Source organism: Psammomys obesus, unplaced genomic scaffold, assembly GCF_907164565.1.
Source record: "Psammomys obesus unplaced genomic scaffold, mPsaObe1.curated_primary_1811, whole genome shotgun sequence".
NCBI classification, from domain to species: domain Eukaryota; kingdom Metazoa; phylum Chordata; class Mammalia; order Rodentia; family Muridae; genus Psammomys; species Psammomys obesus.
In genome coordinates, this window is record NW_026596040.1 from 35208061 (window position 1) to 35227442 (window position 19382).

At 48.4% G+C, this 19382-nt stretch overlaps 1 protein-coding gene across 6 annotated transcripts in view; it reads left to right on the plus strand.

Annotated features, from left to right (window-relative positions):
* Myo5b (myosin VB) overlaps positions 1 to 19382 on the plus strand; it is a 298441-nt gene that overhangs the window by 241815 nt on the left and 37244 nt on the right. For 4 of the 6 annotated variants that reach the window (XM_055622523.1, XM_055622526.1, XM_055622525.1 and 1 more), the window contains exons 19-24: positions 1008 to 1219; positions 3227 to 3383; positions 4110 to 4349; positions 10741 to 10971; positions 17730 to 17814; positions 18979 to 19127. In XM_055622523.1, coding sequence (XP_055478498.1) covers positions 1008 to 1219; positions 3227 to 3383; positions 4110 to 4349; positions 10741 to 10971; positions 17730 to 17814; positions 18979 to 19127 — 1074 coding nt within the window. The remainder of the gene's footprint in view (positions 1 to 1007; positions 1220 to 3226; positions 3384 to 4109; positions 4350 to 10740; positions 10972 to 17729; positions 17815 to 18978; positions 19128 to 19382) is intronic. The other 2 variants (XM_055622524.1, XM_055622528.1) reach the window with 1 other exon arrangement.

The window sequence follows — 19382 nt, forward strand, 5'->3', positions numbered from 1 at the left end:
AGCCATCAGTGGTTTACTCTTCCTGGCTTGTCCACAAATACCCTTCTGGCTCATCTCTCCTTGTTCATTGGGGTGAACTCAAGGAAGGGCAATTAATTTTAATCTCATAGATATAATCAAGACAGTGATTACATGCTTGGGAAAAAAAGCTCATAGTGGAGTTTTATTTGAGTGTTATTTGCAAGCTGTAATTATGAGCACACGTCTGTGGTCATTTAAATAATGGTCAAATGTTTATTAGACCAGGTAATTGCCTCCACAAAGGCTCTGGGCCCATGGATGCCATCCCCATTTTGTACCATAGCCCACAAAGCCTTTGGTGGCTGGTTCCTTCTCATAGCCATCTTTCAGTTCCCTGTATGTAGCCCTGTCCTGCCTCTTGTCCCCATAGGACAGTGGCATCTGCTCTGTTCTTCTAGAATCCTCTTCTGTTCCCACCTTCATGGCTGCCCCCTTTGGTGCACACAGATCTTTCCCCACCTCCATAGACATAACTGTCTAAATCAGTGGTTCTCAACCTATGACTCTTGACCCCTTCCGGCTCACATATCAGAGATCCTGCAGATGTTTAAATTACAATTTATAATAGTAGCAAAATAGAAGTTATAAAGTAGCAATGACAATAATGTTCTGGTTAGGGATCACCACAACATGAGGAACTGTATTAAGGAGTCACAGCGTTAGGAATGTTGAGAACATCATTTTTGAATATTGCCTGTTTGTTTTTCTCGCTAATCCTCCCCACTCTGCAAAATGGTCTACTGTTTACCTTTCTATCTGCCTTCCTCATGGTATTGGATTTTTGAGGGCAGGTATCTTTTTAATGGCCATATCCTGGGCCCATGTCTGTCCCATCATGAAGACTCAAGTCTGTTTAATGAATACTGAGAATCTAGGTGTATCTACTGGGGCAGGGGGTAGAGGGTACGCATGCAATCTGGCAAGGAAAGACTAGTGTTCTGTGCATAGTTCCCTAACTACCCAGTCTCCATTTCAATTTTGTAAAGGATCCAGACAAGTTCCAGTTTGGCCGCACCAAGATCTTCTTCCGGGCAGGCCAGGTGGCCTACCTGGAGAAGCTTCGGGCAGACAAGTTCCGGGAAGCTACTATCATGATCCAGAAGACAGTCAGGGGCTGGCTGCAGAAAGTGAAGTACCGTAGGCTGAAGACGGCGACCTTAACCCTGCAGAGGTTCCACAGAGGATACCTAGCCCGCAGGTGAGCCGTGGCAGGGTACGTCCGGGGTCAGCGGGAAGGGGAGGGCCTCTTTGTCTGGAATGACAGTGCTTCCTCTTGGGCCCATCTGCTTTGTAACTTGCTCCTAGTGGCCGTGTGCATCCCTCAATTCCCTTCTTGCTTCAGGGAGCAGATCCAGTTCATGTGTCTCTTTATACCCCAACCTATCCCCAGTCCACCAACACTAACCCAGTACCATCTGACGAAGGGTACAAATCACCGTTTCTCCATTGTCTGAACCCCAGAGTGAAATAATGTCTTTTAGGAGGAAGGAGATGAATATAGTTAACTTGCATGTAACCTCATTGTTTATACTAGAATTTCAAAATCCCCTGAATTCCAGTTGGAACTGGAAAGGTCTGGGGAAGCCCTTCTATGTATGAATTACGTCTGCCCTGAGAAAGCATGGAGAGGGCGTGCCTCAGCCAGCTACAGCAGCTGCCTTGCAGAGAGCCATGGCACCGGTCAGGCTCTCTCTTCCTTCCCACCTGATGGCCCTTGGCTGATGGGTGATAGGGTTGCAGAGGCCATCTCTGCCGAGGCAGGTGTGAGATGCTCCCTCCTCCAAGACCTTTCCGTGGGTTTTCACACTAAGACCCAGCCCCCCTCAACGCAGTGCTCTCTCCTTGGAGAGAGTGCTTTCTCCTTGGAGAAAGGTTGGGAATTGCCACGAAATCTTGTATTTCAGAGCCACTTTCTCAGCTCAACTGTCTCTACTAGAGAAAGAGGAACACAGACCCCAACCCTAAGTTTGGTAGAGGCTGCTTTTGTTTGGTCCTGCTCACGTGCTCCCCGTAGGCTGCTCACTCACACATAGCCAGGGATGCTTGTGCCACGTCACATGGGTTCCGGAAGACAAGCTTCGGTGCAGAAACTGTGGGGATGAAAGGGAGCGGGCGTCAACTGAATGGCTCTTCACAATCCCTGCCTGCCTACTCCATCATCATCACTGTCCGTCACTGCAGAGGCCACCACCTCAAGCTTCCTGGTGGTGACAATGCAACAGCATGCTGCATTCTCCCAACAGGGAGCATCTGGTCCATGGACAAGGTTGGACAAGAGAGGACAGAGAGATAGACTAGGGAACACTGAACTCAGCACGTAGATTCTGGCTGGCACTGGAGGGCCCTTCCTTTCCCGGGGCTGTGCTAAGTGCTTTCTAAGGTCCTACCTAGCAGCAGGCGTTCTGATCCTCTCTGTGAGCCTTTGCAATGAACTTGACGAGTTCTCAAGAAGGGTAGGAAGGACCCATCTGGCTCTCTCTTACTGAGGTGGGTGGAGTACAGAATGAGAGAGTGGGAAGCTCAGGGGAAACGAGAATGCTGGGGGGTAGTTGCCGGCCCGAGGAGGTTTCTTCCACTCAGCAAACACTTGCTCTATCCCAGCACTGCCCGGTCCTGAACGAGGTGCGGGAATGCAGCGTGAATGAGGTTTGTCTGAGCTTGTGGAGACACAGAGGGACAGACAGCAGTGTGATCCCTTAAGAACGGGACATACTGGGCTGGAGAGATGACTCAGCAGTTAAGAGCACTGGCTGCTCTTTCAGAGGACCCAGGTTCAATTCCCAGCACCCACATGGCAGCTCACACCTGTCTGTAACTCCAGTTCCAGGGCTTCTGACACCCTCACACAGACATAAATGCAGTTAAAAACACCAATGCACATAATATTCATCTATACTAGTATATGTTCATATATATATTTGAATGGGAAATGCTGAGGGTGCAATCAAGGGGTACCTGATGCAAGGAGCAGTCTGGTGTGAGGGTCACAGAGTGGGGCTGGCACTGGTGGAAAGACCTGTCAGACCACAAGGGGGAAAGTGACTCTGCTGTTTAATGTCAAGTTCTCAAGGCATTGCTACATTTGGGAAAGGTGACAGGAGTCAAGCCAGGGCAGGGGGTCCGGAGGGGTTCCACAGAGGGAATACCTCAGCTGGCCAGCTCCCTCTCCCTGATGTCACCTGTGCTCTTCCGTCTCTGCTCCCAGGCTGGCGGAGCACCTGCGGAGAACCCGTGCAGCCATAGTGTTCCAGAAGCAGTACCGCATGCAGAGAGCCCGCCTGGCCTACCGCAGGGTCTGCAGTGCTGCAGTCATCATCCAGTCCTTCACGCGGGCCATGTTTGTGCGTAGAAACTACCGCCAGGTGGGTAGCTGCCGTGCGGCCAGGTGAGCGTCTCCCTGCATCCCCCGCTCCCCTGTCCCGGGGCCACTGCCTCTTTCTAATGGAATAAATTAGGTGTCTCCAAATTTTAAGCTTCTTAAACTGTGCTTCCTTGCGTCTTGTTAGTTTATTGCTGTGAAGAGACACCGTGACCAAGGTAACTCTTGAGAAGGAAAGCATGTTATTGGGGCTGGCTTAGTTTCAGAGGTTTAGTCCATCATCATCGCAGCAGGAAGCAGGGCAGTGTGCAGGCAGACGTGCTGGAGGGGCTGAGAGTTCTACATCTTGATCCACAGGCAGCAGAAGAACACCGTGTGCCACAGTGGCCAGAGTTTGAGCATAGGAGACCTCAAAGCCCACGCCCACAGACACACTTCCTCCAACCAGGCCACGCCTCTAAATAGCACCACTCCTTAAGGGCCAAGCATTCACACACATGAGTCTGTAGGGGCCATTCCTATTCAAACCACCACAGCTATCTAGTAAAATAAGGGTAGAAACAAGAGTTTGACAGCTGCTTCCCTGTGGACACCTGGTCTACAGAACCTCGCTAAAACTTTCTATCAAATCGTCAGATGTCAGGGGCTGCATGTGCCCTGTCCCCTAAGCTCAAGGCCAGCCCAGCTTTCCTCACAGTGGTTGCAGAAGCTGTACCTGTCCCAGCCCTGCAGAGCAAACCCATGGGCTATGTGTGCTTGTCCTCACCAGGTCCTCAGGGAGCACAAAGCCGCCATCATCCAGAAGTATGCCCGGGGCTGGATGGCACGAAGACATTTCCAGCGGCAGCGGGATGCAGCCATTGTCATCCAGTGTGCCTTCCGGAGGCTCAAGGCCAAACAGGAGCTGAAGGCCCTCAAGATCGAGGCCCGCTCTGCCGAGCACTTGAAACGCCTCAACGTGGGCATGGAGAACAAAGTCGTGCAGCTACAGCGGAAGATTGATGACCAGGTCAGTGGTAGGAAATTCCTACTCCGGTGTTGAGGCTTGTGGACTACCGGGGCATGTTTGAGAGGGACCCCGAGCTTTCTCAGTGAACTGCGGGTACCAGAGACCTAAAGGAGTATTGCCCAGGCGTTAAGAGTAGTTCCTGACTGTAGTGCACAGAACAGTGTCTTAATGTCCAAGATCTGTAAACTTGTTCCCTCACACACCGAAAGAGGCTTTGCAAAAGTGCCTAAAGTAAGGGTATCTAGACAGGAAGATGACCTTGGGCTTCCCAGGTGGAGCCCATGAGATCATAGGGCACTCATCCAAGGAAAGCTGCAGACAGAATCAATGGCAGGTGCAGACCCACCAGCTACAGCATTCAAACCACCTTCTGGAACTACAGCCAACAGTGGTTCTCCGCTAGAGTGTCCAGAGGACCGCAGTCCTGCTGGCCGCTTTCAGAACTTCCCTCTAGAGCTGCAAAATGGCAGCTTATGTTGTTCTGGGCCACCAACTTCAGGGTGCTTTTTCTGGCAGCAATAGGAAATTGATAGATTGCTCCAGAGTCCTGCAACCGTGCCCCTGCAGAGGCCACACAGTGCAGCTAAGCAACTGCCCGTGTTCACTAAAGCTTCCTGTGCCCACATCGTGCTCCCCTGTTTGTTTGTGACAGTCCGCATGAAGTAGATGTGAGCGTCCTGTCTGGTATGGCATTGGTATTACATTCTTTAAGCTTTTACCTCTCTCGGCCCTGGCCATCTTCACACATCAACCAATTAGATAAGCCATGTGGTAATGTTGAAGCCCTCTGTGGGTGGAGCTCTGTGAAAGGGAGCTCAGGCAAGCATGGGATACTGGCTCCTTCTTTGGGATAGTGTACAAATTGGAAATAGGTTCACACCAGTCAGGTGGTCTGAGTATCTATTCTTCCATGCCTGAGAAGAGCTTTGTTTGGTGGTGGATTATGTCAGATATTCTGTTAGGTTCCAGATAGGAGAGACTGTGGCCCAGGCTGGCTGCTGTATTACAGAAATCAATCTTAGTACCAGGGAGATTTTGACACGTCTCATAACCTCAGAGCAGGAGAATAGACAAGTCATTTTGTTTAAGATCTTCTCACATAGAGCAGACTGGTCTGTAGCTCCATTTATGCCACAGGGACTATTGTTCACTCTAAAGCCTGTGGCAGGTGCTTTACATTCACTCACTTATGATCCATACAGTAGATGATTCTCACATGACTTTGTGAGTCATTTTGAAGTATGGTGCTTTGAGAACATCTGCTATCTTGGCAAAGCCACAGAGGTAGAGCGTGTTAAAGACCTGCACCTCAGGTCTCATCCCACAGCCAGCATGGAGAAGGTGCTAGCTTCTTAGTTTCAGATGCCGCCAATGAGCTGGTCCTGTTGTGTACTGTTACTAGCGAGTTGGGCTCCCAGAGAGGACAAGAGGCTCACCTCAACAGGGCTCTCGTAGTGTCAAACAGGCATAGGACCAGGCTTCCAAAATAGCAAGGAGAGTAAGGATGTACAGCGCACATGGTGTGGGTGTGAGGGAAAGAAAAACTTGGCAGTGGGGCCACCATCCATGCCAGTGGAGGCCACCGTTCTATCCTAGGATGACCTCAGGGCAGGAAAATGGATGAGCCAATTATTATCATTATTATTATTATTTGTTTTTGGTGGTGGTGGTAGTGGTAGTGGGTGGGTGGGTGGTTGGTTGGTTTTGGGTTTTTTTGACACAGGGTTTCTCTATGTAGCCTTGTGTGTCCTGGACTCACTTTGTAGACCAGGATGGCCTTGAAGTTACAGAGATCCTCCTGCCTCTGCCTCCCCAAGTGCTGGGATTAGAGATGTGTAGCCACACCCAGCTATTATTATTTTTTAAAGATAGACTTTTCTGTAGTCCTGGCCAGCCTGGGGGAGTACCAGGCTCAGCTTTATGCCCTGTGAGGGATCAACCCTGGTTCATGATGTACATGATTCAGGGCAAGCACTCTTTCACCTGAGTCATTCCCAGTGGAATGAACCTTTTTTTTCTTTTTTTGGATAAGCTGGCTGTCCTACATGTGAGCCCCAATGGAGACAGCTGACAGCAGGACACTTTGCTTTCCTGCCCTGGGCAGAGATCACACTTCTGGGAAGAGCCAGTGCCTGGATATGCGTTTTCTGGGAGTCACCCAGAGTGCTGGCTTGGATGCTGTCTTATTCAGGGTTTCTACTGCTATGATGAAACACCATGACCAAAAAGCAAGTTGGGGAGGAAAGGGTTTATTTGGTTTACTCTTCCACATCACTGTTCATCATCAAAGAAGTCAGGACAGGAACTCAAACAAGGCCAGAACCTGGAGGCAGGAGCTGATGCAGAGGCCATGGAGGGGTGCTGCTTACTGGCTTGTACTCCATGGCTTGCTCAACCTGCTTATAGAACCCAAGACCACCAGCCGAGGGATGGCACCACCCACCATGGGCTGAGCCCTCCCCTGTTGATCACTAATTGAGAAAATGCCTTACAGCTGGATCTCATGGAGGCATTTCTTAACTGAGGTTCCTTCCTCTCTGATGACTCTTTTGTCGAGTTGATACACAAAACCAGCCAGTACAGGCACAGTATGAGAAGACAGCCCTCCCAGTGGGAGTTGGAGATTCACAGTCCCTTCCCTGGTCAGCCTGTGCCTCAGTCAGGGAGGCAGCGACCAGGGAAGAGGTCCGCTAAAACACAAAGCACCACAGTGTCTGTCTGTCTCTGTCAGGGCTGTCAGTGCCAGTGACCATTGTACAGTCAGGCTCCTTGGCCAGAAGGACAAAGGGACTGAAACAACTGTCCCTTCTAGGGAGGAGCACCTCTGGGCCACAGGCCACCCTGGCCCTGGCTTCAGACCGTGCTCAGCACTGGCCTTGTTGCTGTGGGAAGTCGACTCGAGAGGATAAAAATAATAGAGTGTTTCACACCCCACGTGCTTGAATATCAGAGAGAAGCAGATTTGAAAGGTCTATTTTTAAATGAAGCTTTTGCCTTAAGCCTTTCTACTTGGCAAACATCTGTGAGCAGTGGCAGATGCTGCCACCCTGGCAAAGGCTCCCTGTATGCAGCGGGCAATCAGGGGACAAACAAGATCTCTCTCACACTGCCTCCCGTGTGGCTGTTACACCAGGCACTACTCCTATGCATTAACTCACTGACCTTCACCAACGCCTATGGGAGGAGTATTACCATCATCCCCATCTTGAAAATGAGCACAGAGGGGATAAGGGACCTACTACAGGCACACAGACAGTAAGTAGCCTGGCTGGGACTGAAACACAGCAGGCTGTTTTCAGGCAGGTTTTGCCACCTCTGGCTGGGTTTCTAGACCATTCCCAGTAGGAGGCTCTGTGTGAGGACTTCTTTTCAGTCCAAGTAGATACTCCAACATAGGTCTGAGGTCATGCTCATAAAAGTGTCGTGTCCTTGGGACTGGTGAGCAGTGTGTGGCCGCTGTGGTGGGAGAAGCACGAGCACAGGTCCCCACGGGCACTGGAGATCTCTTGGGAAGCAGACCAGCTCTCAGGAAGGAAGCTGGGTGTCTTTTCCTCTGGGATTCCCGGAGCTAATCTAGACACTCTTCACCGTCTTTAACCCTGAAGGGAAAAATGTACATTGCTAGGGATACCAGAGACAAAGTGTCCCCAGGTCACTTGTCAGAGCAGCGTGGCGAAGGAGGCTGTGTCTCAGTCACGGGAGGCAGGAGTCTGGAAAGAGTATTCCCACTGCCATGGGGAAAAAAAAACTGAAAGGCAAAACCAGGGGAGATGAGCACCCAAGTTCATGTCTTGAGGCTGAGGACCCACGGCTGCAGAGAATGGGCTCCATTTGACACCAGGCTTGTGTGTAATCAGCAGAAGACCGGGTCACCAGAGAGTCTCTGAGCAGGAGCTGTCCCTGGTGCCAATGCACTTCCCTTCTGGGTAATGGTCTCTGATGTCATAAACTACCTCCTCCATGGTGTCCTTCATAGTAACCTACAGCAGCAGAAACAGGAACCATCCCAGAAACTGTCCTGTAGCGTCCCTGGCAGTAGCTGCTAGTATGACATAGTTCAACTAAAATGATAAGTCCATGAACTTGGCCAGTGTGGTAAAGAAACATGGCTGGATTTTCAGTTACTTGTAGTACAACTCAAGGTCCTTAGGCCCTTGTGAATATAATGTTTAAATACTTTTAGCTAATATGTATTTTTTTATCTAATATATATATATCAAATCAATAGTTCAGTCAGTGATATTTAAATCAGTTTAATTCAGGATAGCTAATTAGCCACTCAGTAACTGTTATATTAGTCAATATTTTATGACTCTTGACGGTCTCTGTATATGTTAGAAAAGCGACCTGCAAAAAGTTTCAGCTTTGGAACGTTTCCATGCTCCAGCTTTCACTGCTGGAAACTGTGCGGGGTAGGGCTGTCAGTTGCCCTCCCGGAAGGGTGATGTTCAATAGGCATGAGTGAGGTACAGCGCTGGCCCAGAGTGAGTACCTGTGTGCCATAGGCTGTGTTCACTTCACCGTGAAGAGTCTTACAATGATCTTTCCCTCCTCCCACACCAGCTCGAGTAAGACTGGGAACCGCAGTAAGTCTGGTTGTGTGGGCCCTGTGTCTAAAATACAAAACATACAGCCACAGGACGCCAGATGCGGGGGTTGTTTGAATGGCAAGAGTGATGGTGATGGGTGGGCGTTGGGACCGGCCAAAGCAGAGGCTTCTGTGAACTAGCCTAAGGGACTCCATGGAGAGCCCAGGCCAGTGAATCACCGACGGTCACTGAACACTAACTGTGTAGCACATACCAGACAAGCACTGTGTTCCCTGCATCTCAGTAATGACCTTCTAGCATAGGAACCTCTCTCCTCCCTAGTTTATACGGGAAGAAGTGAACCACAGAAAAGTGGGTGACTGGACCAAACATACAAACAGCCAAGGAAGAGGTGAGCTCAGGCATGGGTCTGTCAGCCTCAGGCACCTTCTCCCCCAATTTGTGAGTCTGCTCTCCAGTAGTATCAGGATCCGGAAAGCTGGGCCTTCCAGAAACATCAGCATTCCGAAGTGTCATATCTGACCATAGCAGGCTGAGATGTCGCTGTATCCCCTGCCTCTGCCACATTGTATTCCAATAAGCTCCATCTAGGGACCTCCTAAGCCACCTCCCTACCCTTGTCAACATGGCCCAGGCCATCCCAGTGAGAGCTGACAGCTGATCAGAGTTCACTCCCATCCCACAGCAGAGATTAGAACAGAGAGCAGCTGCCCAAACCTGCCTTCTGCCTGTGGAGGGGCCGTCTGCCTCCAGTGTACACCCAGACCCTGGTGACCAGTTCACGCAGGTGTCGGTCTTTCTAAGTAGATTCCGCTTCATTGGATTTCTTCTAGATTCTGCAGGTGAGGCTGACAGCAAGACCAGATGTAGGGGGAAGCAGGCTGTACCTGGAGCTTGCAGAGAGTGGGGAATCTTGCACACAAGGAATGTCCTGCTTGTATGCTCAAACATAGTGCTGCGAGCTGTGGTCTGCTATGTAGGTGCCAACAGCTTTTTCTTTGAGAGTTCCTGTGAGGTTTAGTTTCTCTGTGAATAGCCTTTGATTCCTGATGCCCTGGTTTATTGGCATTTTAGCTGATGGCTGTGCTGCCTGGAGTTCCTGTGGAACACACAATGAAGAGCGATCAATGAGGGCTTGCTCGCCTGCTGATTCAGAGAGCTCTCCTTCTGCTCCACTTCTCCCTACTGAGCGCTCTGCCACACACCCCTCAGTTCTCCCACCTTCTGCCCACCATTTACACTGATCTTGGAAGCAGGCTCTCAGGGTCTGATGCCACATGACTGGTGACTGGGTACACAGCTAGAGCCGGGTGTGGTCAGATGTTATTCTCTCCAGTGAGAACTATGTTATGTAAGCCATGTTGACAGGTGGCAAGAGAGACCCTGGGGCTCCGTGGAGGGCCTCCTTGAAAGAGGGGATGCTGAAGGGGTCCTTTGTCTCAACAGTAGGGATTAGGTTACAGCTCTTTGTGCCAGTAAGTCCAAAGCTAGGAGGGCTTAATGTGAAAGGGTGGAGAATTCTAAGAGCCCAAACTGCAGGTCTAAGAGGCTGGCTCCATTATTCCTGCAGCCAGCCAACCTCCTGTGTGGGTATTCACATGCTTTCCTTGGACTGTTTCAATGCCAGTGCTGCTGTTTGTGTCTCCCTCTACTTGCAGGTTCACAACAGAACTTTAAGGTGTTAGGGAGATGGTACAGAGTGCCTGTATGGGCATGTGATGACTGTGAGGTTTACTTCTGCCCTGGGAGTCATTTTCTGGTGGCTTTCGTGATTTTTCCTGGCTTGATAACACTCTCTTTTTCTTTATTCCCTCCTCCCCATCCGCTGATGCTCTCTACAGAACAAAGAGTTCAAGACTCTGTCAGAGCAGTTGTCTGCAGTCACCTCCACACATGCCATGGAGGTGGAGAAGCTAAAGAAGGAGCTGGCACATTACCAGCAGAACCAGGAGGCTGATACCAGCATGCAGCTGCAGGAGGAGGTACAGAGCCTGCGCTGTGAGCTACAGAAGGCTCAGTCAGAGCGCAGGGTCCTAGAGGATGCGCACAAGGAGAATGGCGAGCTGAGAAAGGTATGCATGGACTGAAGGAGCAGGGCTGCTGAAGGGCTGGTGGATGGAGCATTGTCGGAGCCGGTTCTTCATAATGGGAAGTTTTCCTGATTTCCAGAGCTTGTGTCCTCAGACCAGCCACCCTCTTCACTTCGTAAATGGCTGTGCGGCAAATGTCTGGTCCCTGAGCAAGTTTTGATTGAGTTGCTGCCATTAGCTAAACATTGTGACATTCCTTGGGAGAGTAAATTGTGTCTGTCCTTGCTCATCTTTCTTAAAGCCTAGAGTCAGTTCCCAGGCCAACTCTACAGAGTCCTTAGGATCTAGTGAGAGAGGTGGCAGGTGCTAAGTGTTTCAGGGCTTCAGCAACCTGCATCCATCACGCCCACCAGGAATTTTTTTTTTTCAGGGGAGGGGGGGCAGTCTCCTCTGATGGCTGTAGCCCAACTTTCTCACTCTGGTTTGTAAGGCTTATTCTTGGTCCATTAAATGTGACTCCCTGGCGTTGCTTCCACTGCTCCTGACATTCAGCTACAAAGACGCTCCCCTGAACTCCCAAAATGGCTCTTCCGAGTAGGAAAAGTCCCATTGGAAGACTGTCTATGGGTTGAGAGTACCTCTGTCTCCTCCCCTGTCTCATCCAGGGCCCAACTAGAAGGAACTTAGTGCATTGCCCATATGTTTAGCATCCATCCAACATACAGACTCAGGTGGGTTGAGAACCTGAGGAAGGAGAGTCAGTGTTGGTTAGTGCTGGAAGGAACGCTCTGAAACTGGGACAGTGCTGGCACACCTGGGGCAGATACAGAAATACTGGCCCGAACCCTTTCTCTGTATTGTCAGGTGTGTGCAAGAGCCCCTTCTGGCCACAGTGCCCATGTGCAGGTGTGTACGTGCGCACATAAACACATCTGCACATGGCTTTGGCCATCTCTAAGGCTGCTTCTGGACTTGTACTGGCCAACACATGCAATTTTGTGTGTTTTCTGACTAAACGAAGACTTCAGCCCTGCTCTGTAGCCGCTGGCTCTTCCACTGCCCTGTTTCATCTTCCTAGCTGAGACCTATAGACTCTCATTTGCCTTCCAACCTTCCCACAAAAGTTTTGAACTGGGGCCTCAGAGCACCTAAAATAGCTGGGTTTCCATCCAAAGGTAGGTAAGGGCTTATTGTATGAAAATTTTCTTGGTAGAATAAAACAGAGAAGCAAAGTCCATCTTACTTCTTTAAAAAAAAAAAAAAAAAGTCTGTTGCCTAGGAGCCTGTTGGCCAATGGATTGAATAAAAACTGGAGCTTGGAACCAGCAAGAAAAATGTCCATGGTACTACAAGGGAATAGTAGGAGCAAAGATACCTGCTCCCCACACCATCTTGAGATGAGGTTTTGCTGTGTAGCTCTGGCTGTCCTGAACTTGCTGTGTAGACCAAGCTGGCCTTAAACTCACAGAGAAATACCTGCCTCTGCCTCCTGAGTGCTGGGATAAAAAAGCATACACCACTGTACCCGGCTAAGACCCTCTTCTCTAACTTCAGACAAATACAGGCCTATGTCAGCAACACTGGCATAAAATGACACTGGCATAAAATGATCTATTAAGTGGGGATGCGCTGCCCCTTCTAGGAAATGGGAAACAGACATTCTCCTTTCTCTGGTCAATTTCTCTGTGAAATCTTTTATTCCAGTGGTTAGAGAATGGTCAATGGACAGCTGGCTTCTGGTTTCTATTCTAGTATCTGCCTCGCTGGGGTTTACTATTTAGCAGAGGCCTGTGCAAATGCTGAATAATAAGACAGTTGGTTTCCTTCAGGTCATGTTCAGGGGCTTTCTCTGCATTGAGTAAGATTGATGAAACCACCAAAGCACAGGGACGGAGCCGGTGGTTGGTAGATGTTTAATTAATGGGTTTGCTGTTTCTGTCAGCAGAAACTGCAAGTGCTGTATTGGAACTGACATGCTGGGACACTTGGCTGCCCCTCTCATGATTTACCTGGTAGGCCACATGGTGGTGCTGCCTTAGCCCTTAGGAGCCAGGAATTGATCTCTGTGTCCACAGGGCATAGAGCTGCCCGTCACCCCGGCCTGTCATTTCATACTGAAGGAGACATCACTTCAACCTCTCCATAGAGAAACCTCACTGAGGCTCCTAACGTTGTTCCTTTTAAAAGCCTCAGAATTCCTCCTGGCAGCATTTGTACAACTTTGCTGTTTTGTGTGGCCTTGATGTTTGGAAGGGAGGTGGCTCCCTTGGGCTGCCCTTGGCAATAGCTCCTAACTCAGACTGTGCTCTGATGGTTACACAGAGCCTAGCTTGGTGCAAGGTTGCAATGGGAGTGGAAAAGTGACCCGCAGCCGACTGTCTGGCCCTGGGGAGTCCTTGGCCTGTTCAGGTGTCTAGCAGGCCTCAGCTCCTAAGAGCTTAGGCTGGTGCATTAGGCTGAATGTTGTTTCACTTACCAGTCACCTCAGAAACCCTCTGCTGATGGTTGATTCCAGTGTGTGGCCTTAGGTTTGAGGTTTTGCTGAGTGGAAGCTGGAGGGTTCTGTCTGGAGAGAGTTCAGGGCTCTCATGTGTTAGTTAGGTCTGCTCTCTTGGACCTGCTATATGCAGAGTTGCATTCTCATTGGCTCAGGATTCGTGGTTTCATGAGAAGGCTGGCAGTTATTAGAAAGGGCTTTGATACATCTCTGTGGGTGACAGGTCTTGCCACAGAGAAATAGAAGCCATTGTCCTTCACTCAGTGGGGGTTTATTGAGTGTCTTATGTGTTAGAGATCATTCTACACAGTGGGACAAAAGTAATCAGCATGAGGGTCCTTTTCCTTCTTCGGAACAGAAGGTAGGGGCAGGAGTCCTTCTAAGATGATCCATTGTGCACTATAAAAGAAAGCAAAGGGGAGTGCCAGCCAGCGGTGTCGCTCTGAGGACACACCCGGGTGAGGCAACTGTGAGCCATGAGGACTTCTGTAGTGAGCACCTGGGAGGAGAGAGAGAGGGGTCACACAGGAAGCACGTTCTGATCTCAGAAACAGCTACGGCCTGTGAAACCACCAGAGAGCAGCAGCTCTGTTTTAGCATTGAAGGCTCTGTGAGCCTGGGAAAGACTAAAACTCATCTGAGCTATCTTGAAGATGTGAATTTTAGTCATTATTTCAAATTTGCTCAACATCCAAAGGATGTTAATTTCAACTTTTGTGTTACGATTCCACACTGCCTAAGCAGGGCACAGTGGCACATACCTGTTCTCCCAATACTCTGGGAGGCAGCAGCGGGCAGATCTCTGTGAATTTGAGGCCAGCCTGGTCTACAAAGCCAGTCCAGGACAGCCAAGGCTACACAGAGGAACCTTTCTCAAAAAACAAAATGAAAACAAACAAGCAAAAATTCCAGCCTAAATATTTAACAACGTTGTCAGAGTGTGTGTGCAGATCAGAGGATAGCTTTTAGGAGTAAGTCTTCTCCTTCCATCGTTTGCGTCCTGGAAATCAAGCTCAGGCCATCAGGCTTGGTGGCAATCACCCTTCCCTCTGACACACCATTTCACTGGCTTCTTACCCCTTAGATTTAAAAAAAATTAAATTTATTATTTGAATACATTTACTACTATTTCTTTCCAACTCCTCCCGGTACCCCATACTCCAAAACTTCATGTCCTCCTTTTTTTCTTGGTTTGAATAACTCCTTGAGTCCAATCAATGCTGCCCATATCCACAGGTGTGGGGCCATCCACTTGGGCATGGGCAACCTACCAGTAGCCATGTCCTCAAAGCACAGTAACTCTTCTTCACTGAGTAGACTACAGCTGCCAGTATTTCCTCCATGAAGGATGGAAGCTCAGAGTTCCCTGCCCCATCGGTGCTGGGGTTTTGATTGCCCTTTGTAGACCAGGCAGTAACCACAGCCGCTGTAACTTAATGAAAATAACAGCCTAGAAGTTGTCTTACAGTCCTCCTCCTCCTCCTCCAGATCTCTCATCCTTTCTGCCCATTCCTCTCTTGTGTTCCCTGAGCCTTGGATGGGCAAAGGACGGGGCATTCAGTATGGATAACAAATCTACAGTGAGCATTGACAATGACTTAAACTTGGCATTTTGACCAGTTATGAATCTGCATCAACCACTACCCATACAAAAAAAAAAAAAAAAAAAAAAAAAGCTTCTCAACCAAAGTTGTGAAAAGGAAAAAATTATGGATATTAACATAAATATTTAAAGAGTAGTTTGCTAGCAGGACCGCTTAGCAAAACAACAGCAATAAGTTTCCCTCCTGGCCTGTGCTCTCAGTCATGGATTTGTAATACCAGCTTGAAATCCCTCCTAAGGAACAGACCTCATATGGCATCCGAAAGTGGTTATTACCAATAACCTTCATGCCACTAACACATTTTTCCAGGCAGGTCAGTATGGAAGCATGCTGATTCTAGTACTGGATAAGACGTTAATGCCTTCCTCCTCTTAACAGTCTCCACAGTACCTTCTAGTATTATGTACGCTAGCCAGCAGGAAAGGGTTTTCTCATCAGTTAAAGGTTGGTTCTTCCACGTCATGCATCTTCACCGATGGGCTCTTAACATCTAGTCATTGAAGACAACTAAGAGCAATGGCAAGAACCTATGTTGTTTTGGTGGCTTCTGTGGCCTCCCTGACCAATAACTCATGGGAGTGTCCCATGTATATGTTATTTTTCTGTTGCTGTGATAAAATATTATGACAAAAAACAACCTAGGAAAGTAAGGGTTTGTTTGGCGTATGGTTCCAGAAGGGGACTCCACCATGGGAAGAAAGGCATGACAACTACCATGGAAAATATAATGGCAAAGATAGAAAGCACATTTTCACCCACACACAGAGAGAGCAAGACATAGGGCCAAGGTTTAAATACTCAAAGCCTGCCCCTTCGTCCAGCATACTTCTTCCAGCAAGGCTCCACCTCCTAAAGGTACCATGACATTGGCCCCCAAACATTGCTACAAAAACTGGGTGTTCAAATATATGATGAGCACGTTAGAGACATTTCCTCACTCAGATTATACTGCCAGATTGTGACATCCTCAGAACCCAGCCCACTGCAGTATGGTCTGATGGTCCATAGGCTGAAAGGGTAAGCCAAGAGTCACTGTGATCTCACAGAGCCTGTAGAGGGACACTGGGCCAAAAAGAGTAAGGCACTCAGTGGGCCTCATTTTCAGAGGATAAGAAGGCTTCTGGGAAAAGTGACAGATGAGAGCTAAATAATGGAGGAAAAGCTACCACTGAACAGTGAATTCAGTACAGAGCTGTTAGAAGGTGGGACTGTGACTCCATTGGAGACATCCCTTTCCAATTCACCATACAGATGCCGTTTCTTGTGGCTTCTTTTTACCCAGAATTACGGTTTTTGTTTTTAATTTTTTATTATGCCTATTCGTTTATCTTGGAGGGGTACATACATGCCAAAGGCCGTGTGTAGCAGTCAGAAGATAACTTGAAAGAGTCTGCGCTCTCTGCCATGTAGAACCAAGGGGTTGCACACGGGTTATCGATCAGTCTTGGTAGTAAGCATCTTTACCTGTGAGCTGCGTCACTGGCCCTGGTATTTCAGTTAGCATTACTAAATAATATAACATCATATGGCCATGTAGTTGGGCCATTAGTTAATATTTAGTTGTTTCTACCTTTTGACTACCATGAAAAATGTTGCTATAGTCACCTTTGTATGAGTTTTTATAGGGATTAGGTTTTTATGTTTTTATGGGGATTAGGAGTGGGATTTCTGGGTAACTTGGCCATTATTTCATGTTTAATATCAACTAATGATTTCAAAGTCCTTTAGAACATTCATCTGAATTGTTTTAAAGTACATATATTTATTTCTGTAATCATAGACAGTTTCTCCTTCAGAAGTTCTTGTTTTTTTTTCTTTAATGTCTCTTCCTTGTTTAACTATTTATTTATTTATTTATTTATTTATTTATTTATTTATTTATTTATTTGCAGTCATATTCACCTTTGGTAGAATCTATTTTCTTTTTCATTTTTAAGATTTATTTATTTCATTACATATACAATATTCTGCCTACATCTGTGCCTGCCCACCAGAAGAGGGCACCAAATCTCATTCTAGATGGTTATGAGCCACCATGTGGTCACTGGGAATTGAACTCAGCACCTCTGGAAGAGCGGCTACTGCTCTTAACCTCTGAGCCATCTCTCCAGCCCCAAATCCATTTTCTTTACTCATGACCCACCAGAATTTCGTCACCACATGTTTCTTTGGCAATGTCGTCAGGAGCCACACGTTGGGATTAGGTATCTGAATGTCAGCACCAAATGTCTCCTCCTCTCAGAATCTGGAACACTGGTCCAGTGAAGCAGGAAAGGGCAGGCAGAACAAAGACCAGAGAGGATGTGTCCGCTTGAGCTTCTGGCTCTCCCAAGACTCAGGTTTTATAGCTTATGATTCAGCAGGAGAGACAAGCAGGTTCACACACATGAAAGGCTCTCTCTGCTGTGCATTCCTCAGTAAGGAACGCGAGCCGAGAACAGACGTTTTAGGGGTCTCTGTGGGTCTTAAATGACCACGAGTGGTTTGAGCCACTCTATCTTGCATAGCTTGGATTCTTTTTTTTCTTCTGTGTACATAATTTTCCTTCAGAATGAAAGCAACTTTGGTTTAATCTGTTTTCCTAGGTAGAGTGTTTAATGCCATCTTCTCCATAGGAGCCACAGGGGAATGGCTTTTTCTGTTTTGTTTTGTTTTGTTTTGTTTTGTTTTGTTTTGTTTCACCTGTTGGTCTCTTTCAGCGAGTTGCAGACCTGGAACATGAAAATGCCCTCTTGAAGGATGAGAAAGAACACCTTAACAACCAAATCCTGCGCCAGTTGAAAGGTAAGCTCACTCTTCACGGGGTTTCCAAAGCCTCCTAGATGATGCAAAGGAGGCAGGGCTTACTAAGGGAGAGCTGAGGAAAAGGAAAGCCAGTTTTAACATCCTTCTGTGACATTTGTTTGAAGAGTCTATTGAAAGGGAAACACACACTTAATGTGCAAAACTGTGCATGGGACTTGGTATCTGGAGGCCAGTATTGAAAGTGTGACACTGCTGTATGCGGGTCTGTGACCTTGTGTGAGGCTCCATCTGGAAATAGGCAGGAAAGACAGACCTGGAAGGGCTGGAGGGGGTTGGAGGTGGGATGAGCGAGATAGAGAGTCCTTAAGCCGGCACTCAGCACAGTAATGCCCATCTGCTGGCTTTACATTCGTCTTGCTCCTCTATCACTTGTGTCTCCCACCAGATGGTCACTTTAGTATTTGCTGAAAGACAGGACTCCTAGATAGCCCCGCTCGTATGCCCAACAATGTCTAGGCTGCCACCCACCTTTGTGGCTCACTTGGCTGAGGGGGAATAGTGGAGCAGATAAATCCAGCTGTTGTCGGCTCAGTGTAACCAGATCTCCTCCCATTTTTACAGTTCTCAGGAGTTTCATGGGGCAGCCAAGCATTATAACCTCACAGCCCTGCCAGCCTGAGATCTTGTGAAAATATAAGCTGCTTTCAAATTGCCCTTAAAGAAAAAAAAAAAGAAAACTTGCTTTCTGTTGCTATGGATACAAGGTTGGCAGGAGAAGAAAGCCCATCTGAATGTCTTAGGTTCCTTTCCTGCTTCACCCTGTATCACCTCTGGTCTGGTCTCCAAGGACCTGAAAGATCAGGATTGCAATGGGAGTTCAGAATGGTTCTGCTGGAAATGCTGCCAGGACTTCATGTGTCAGCTGTCACAAGAGAGGCGGGCGCATGGACTGGGTGGGTGTGCTCGTGGGCATTGAGAGTTTCTCTCCCCACTTCCCTCAGAGCAGAGTCACTCTCCTTCCTGTCTGAGCCCTCCTCAACTGCACGGTAGGTGAGGAGCACGAGAGACTCATCCACAGCGTCTGGGGCGAGCCTGTCGTGGGCAGCCTCTCAACAAGATATTAGTCAGAATGCTCTCAGCAGGGCATGCGCATTGGAGGATCCGCGCTGGTGCTGAAACCCACTTCCTATTCCTGCTTTCTAGCTGAATCTTCACAGAGCTCTGTGGAAGAGAACCTCCAGATGAAGAAGGAGCTGGAGGAAGAACGGTCCAGGTACCAGAACCTCGTGAAAGAATACTCCCAGCTGGAGCAGAGATATGAGAACCTGCGGGACGAGGTGACCATCCTAAAGGCAAGGGAGGCAGTTCTGATGCCTGGTGGCAATGGCTTCCTTTTCTGCCCTTTTAGAGCTGGCTGTATAGCCTTGCCCTCCGGCAGTATTCTGCTCAGTAAATGTGCATGTGGGCGAAGACCCCTTGAACTTCTGTTCCTATGAGAACTCTGTGGTTAGGAAGCCGCCAGCCGGTGGTCCCTTTCCCATCTGTTGGGAAAAGGATGCTCTTTCCCAACACTGAGGTCTTATTGAGATCTTAGGAGGTTAGGAATT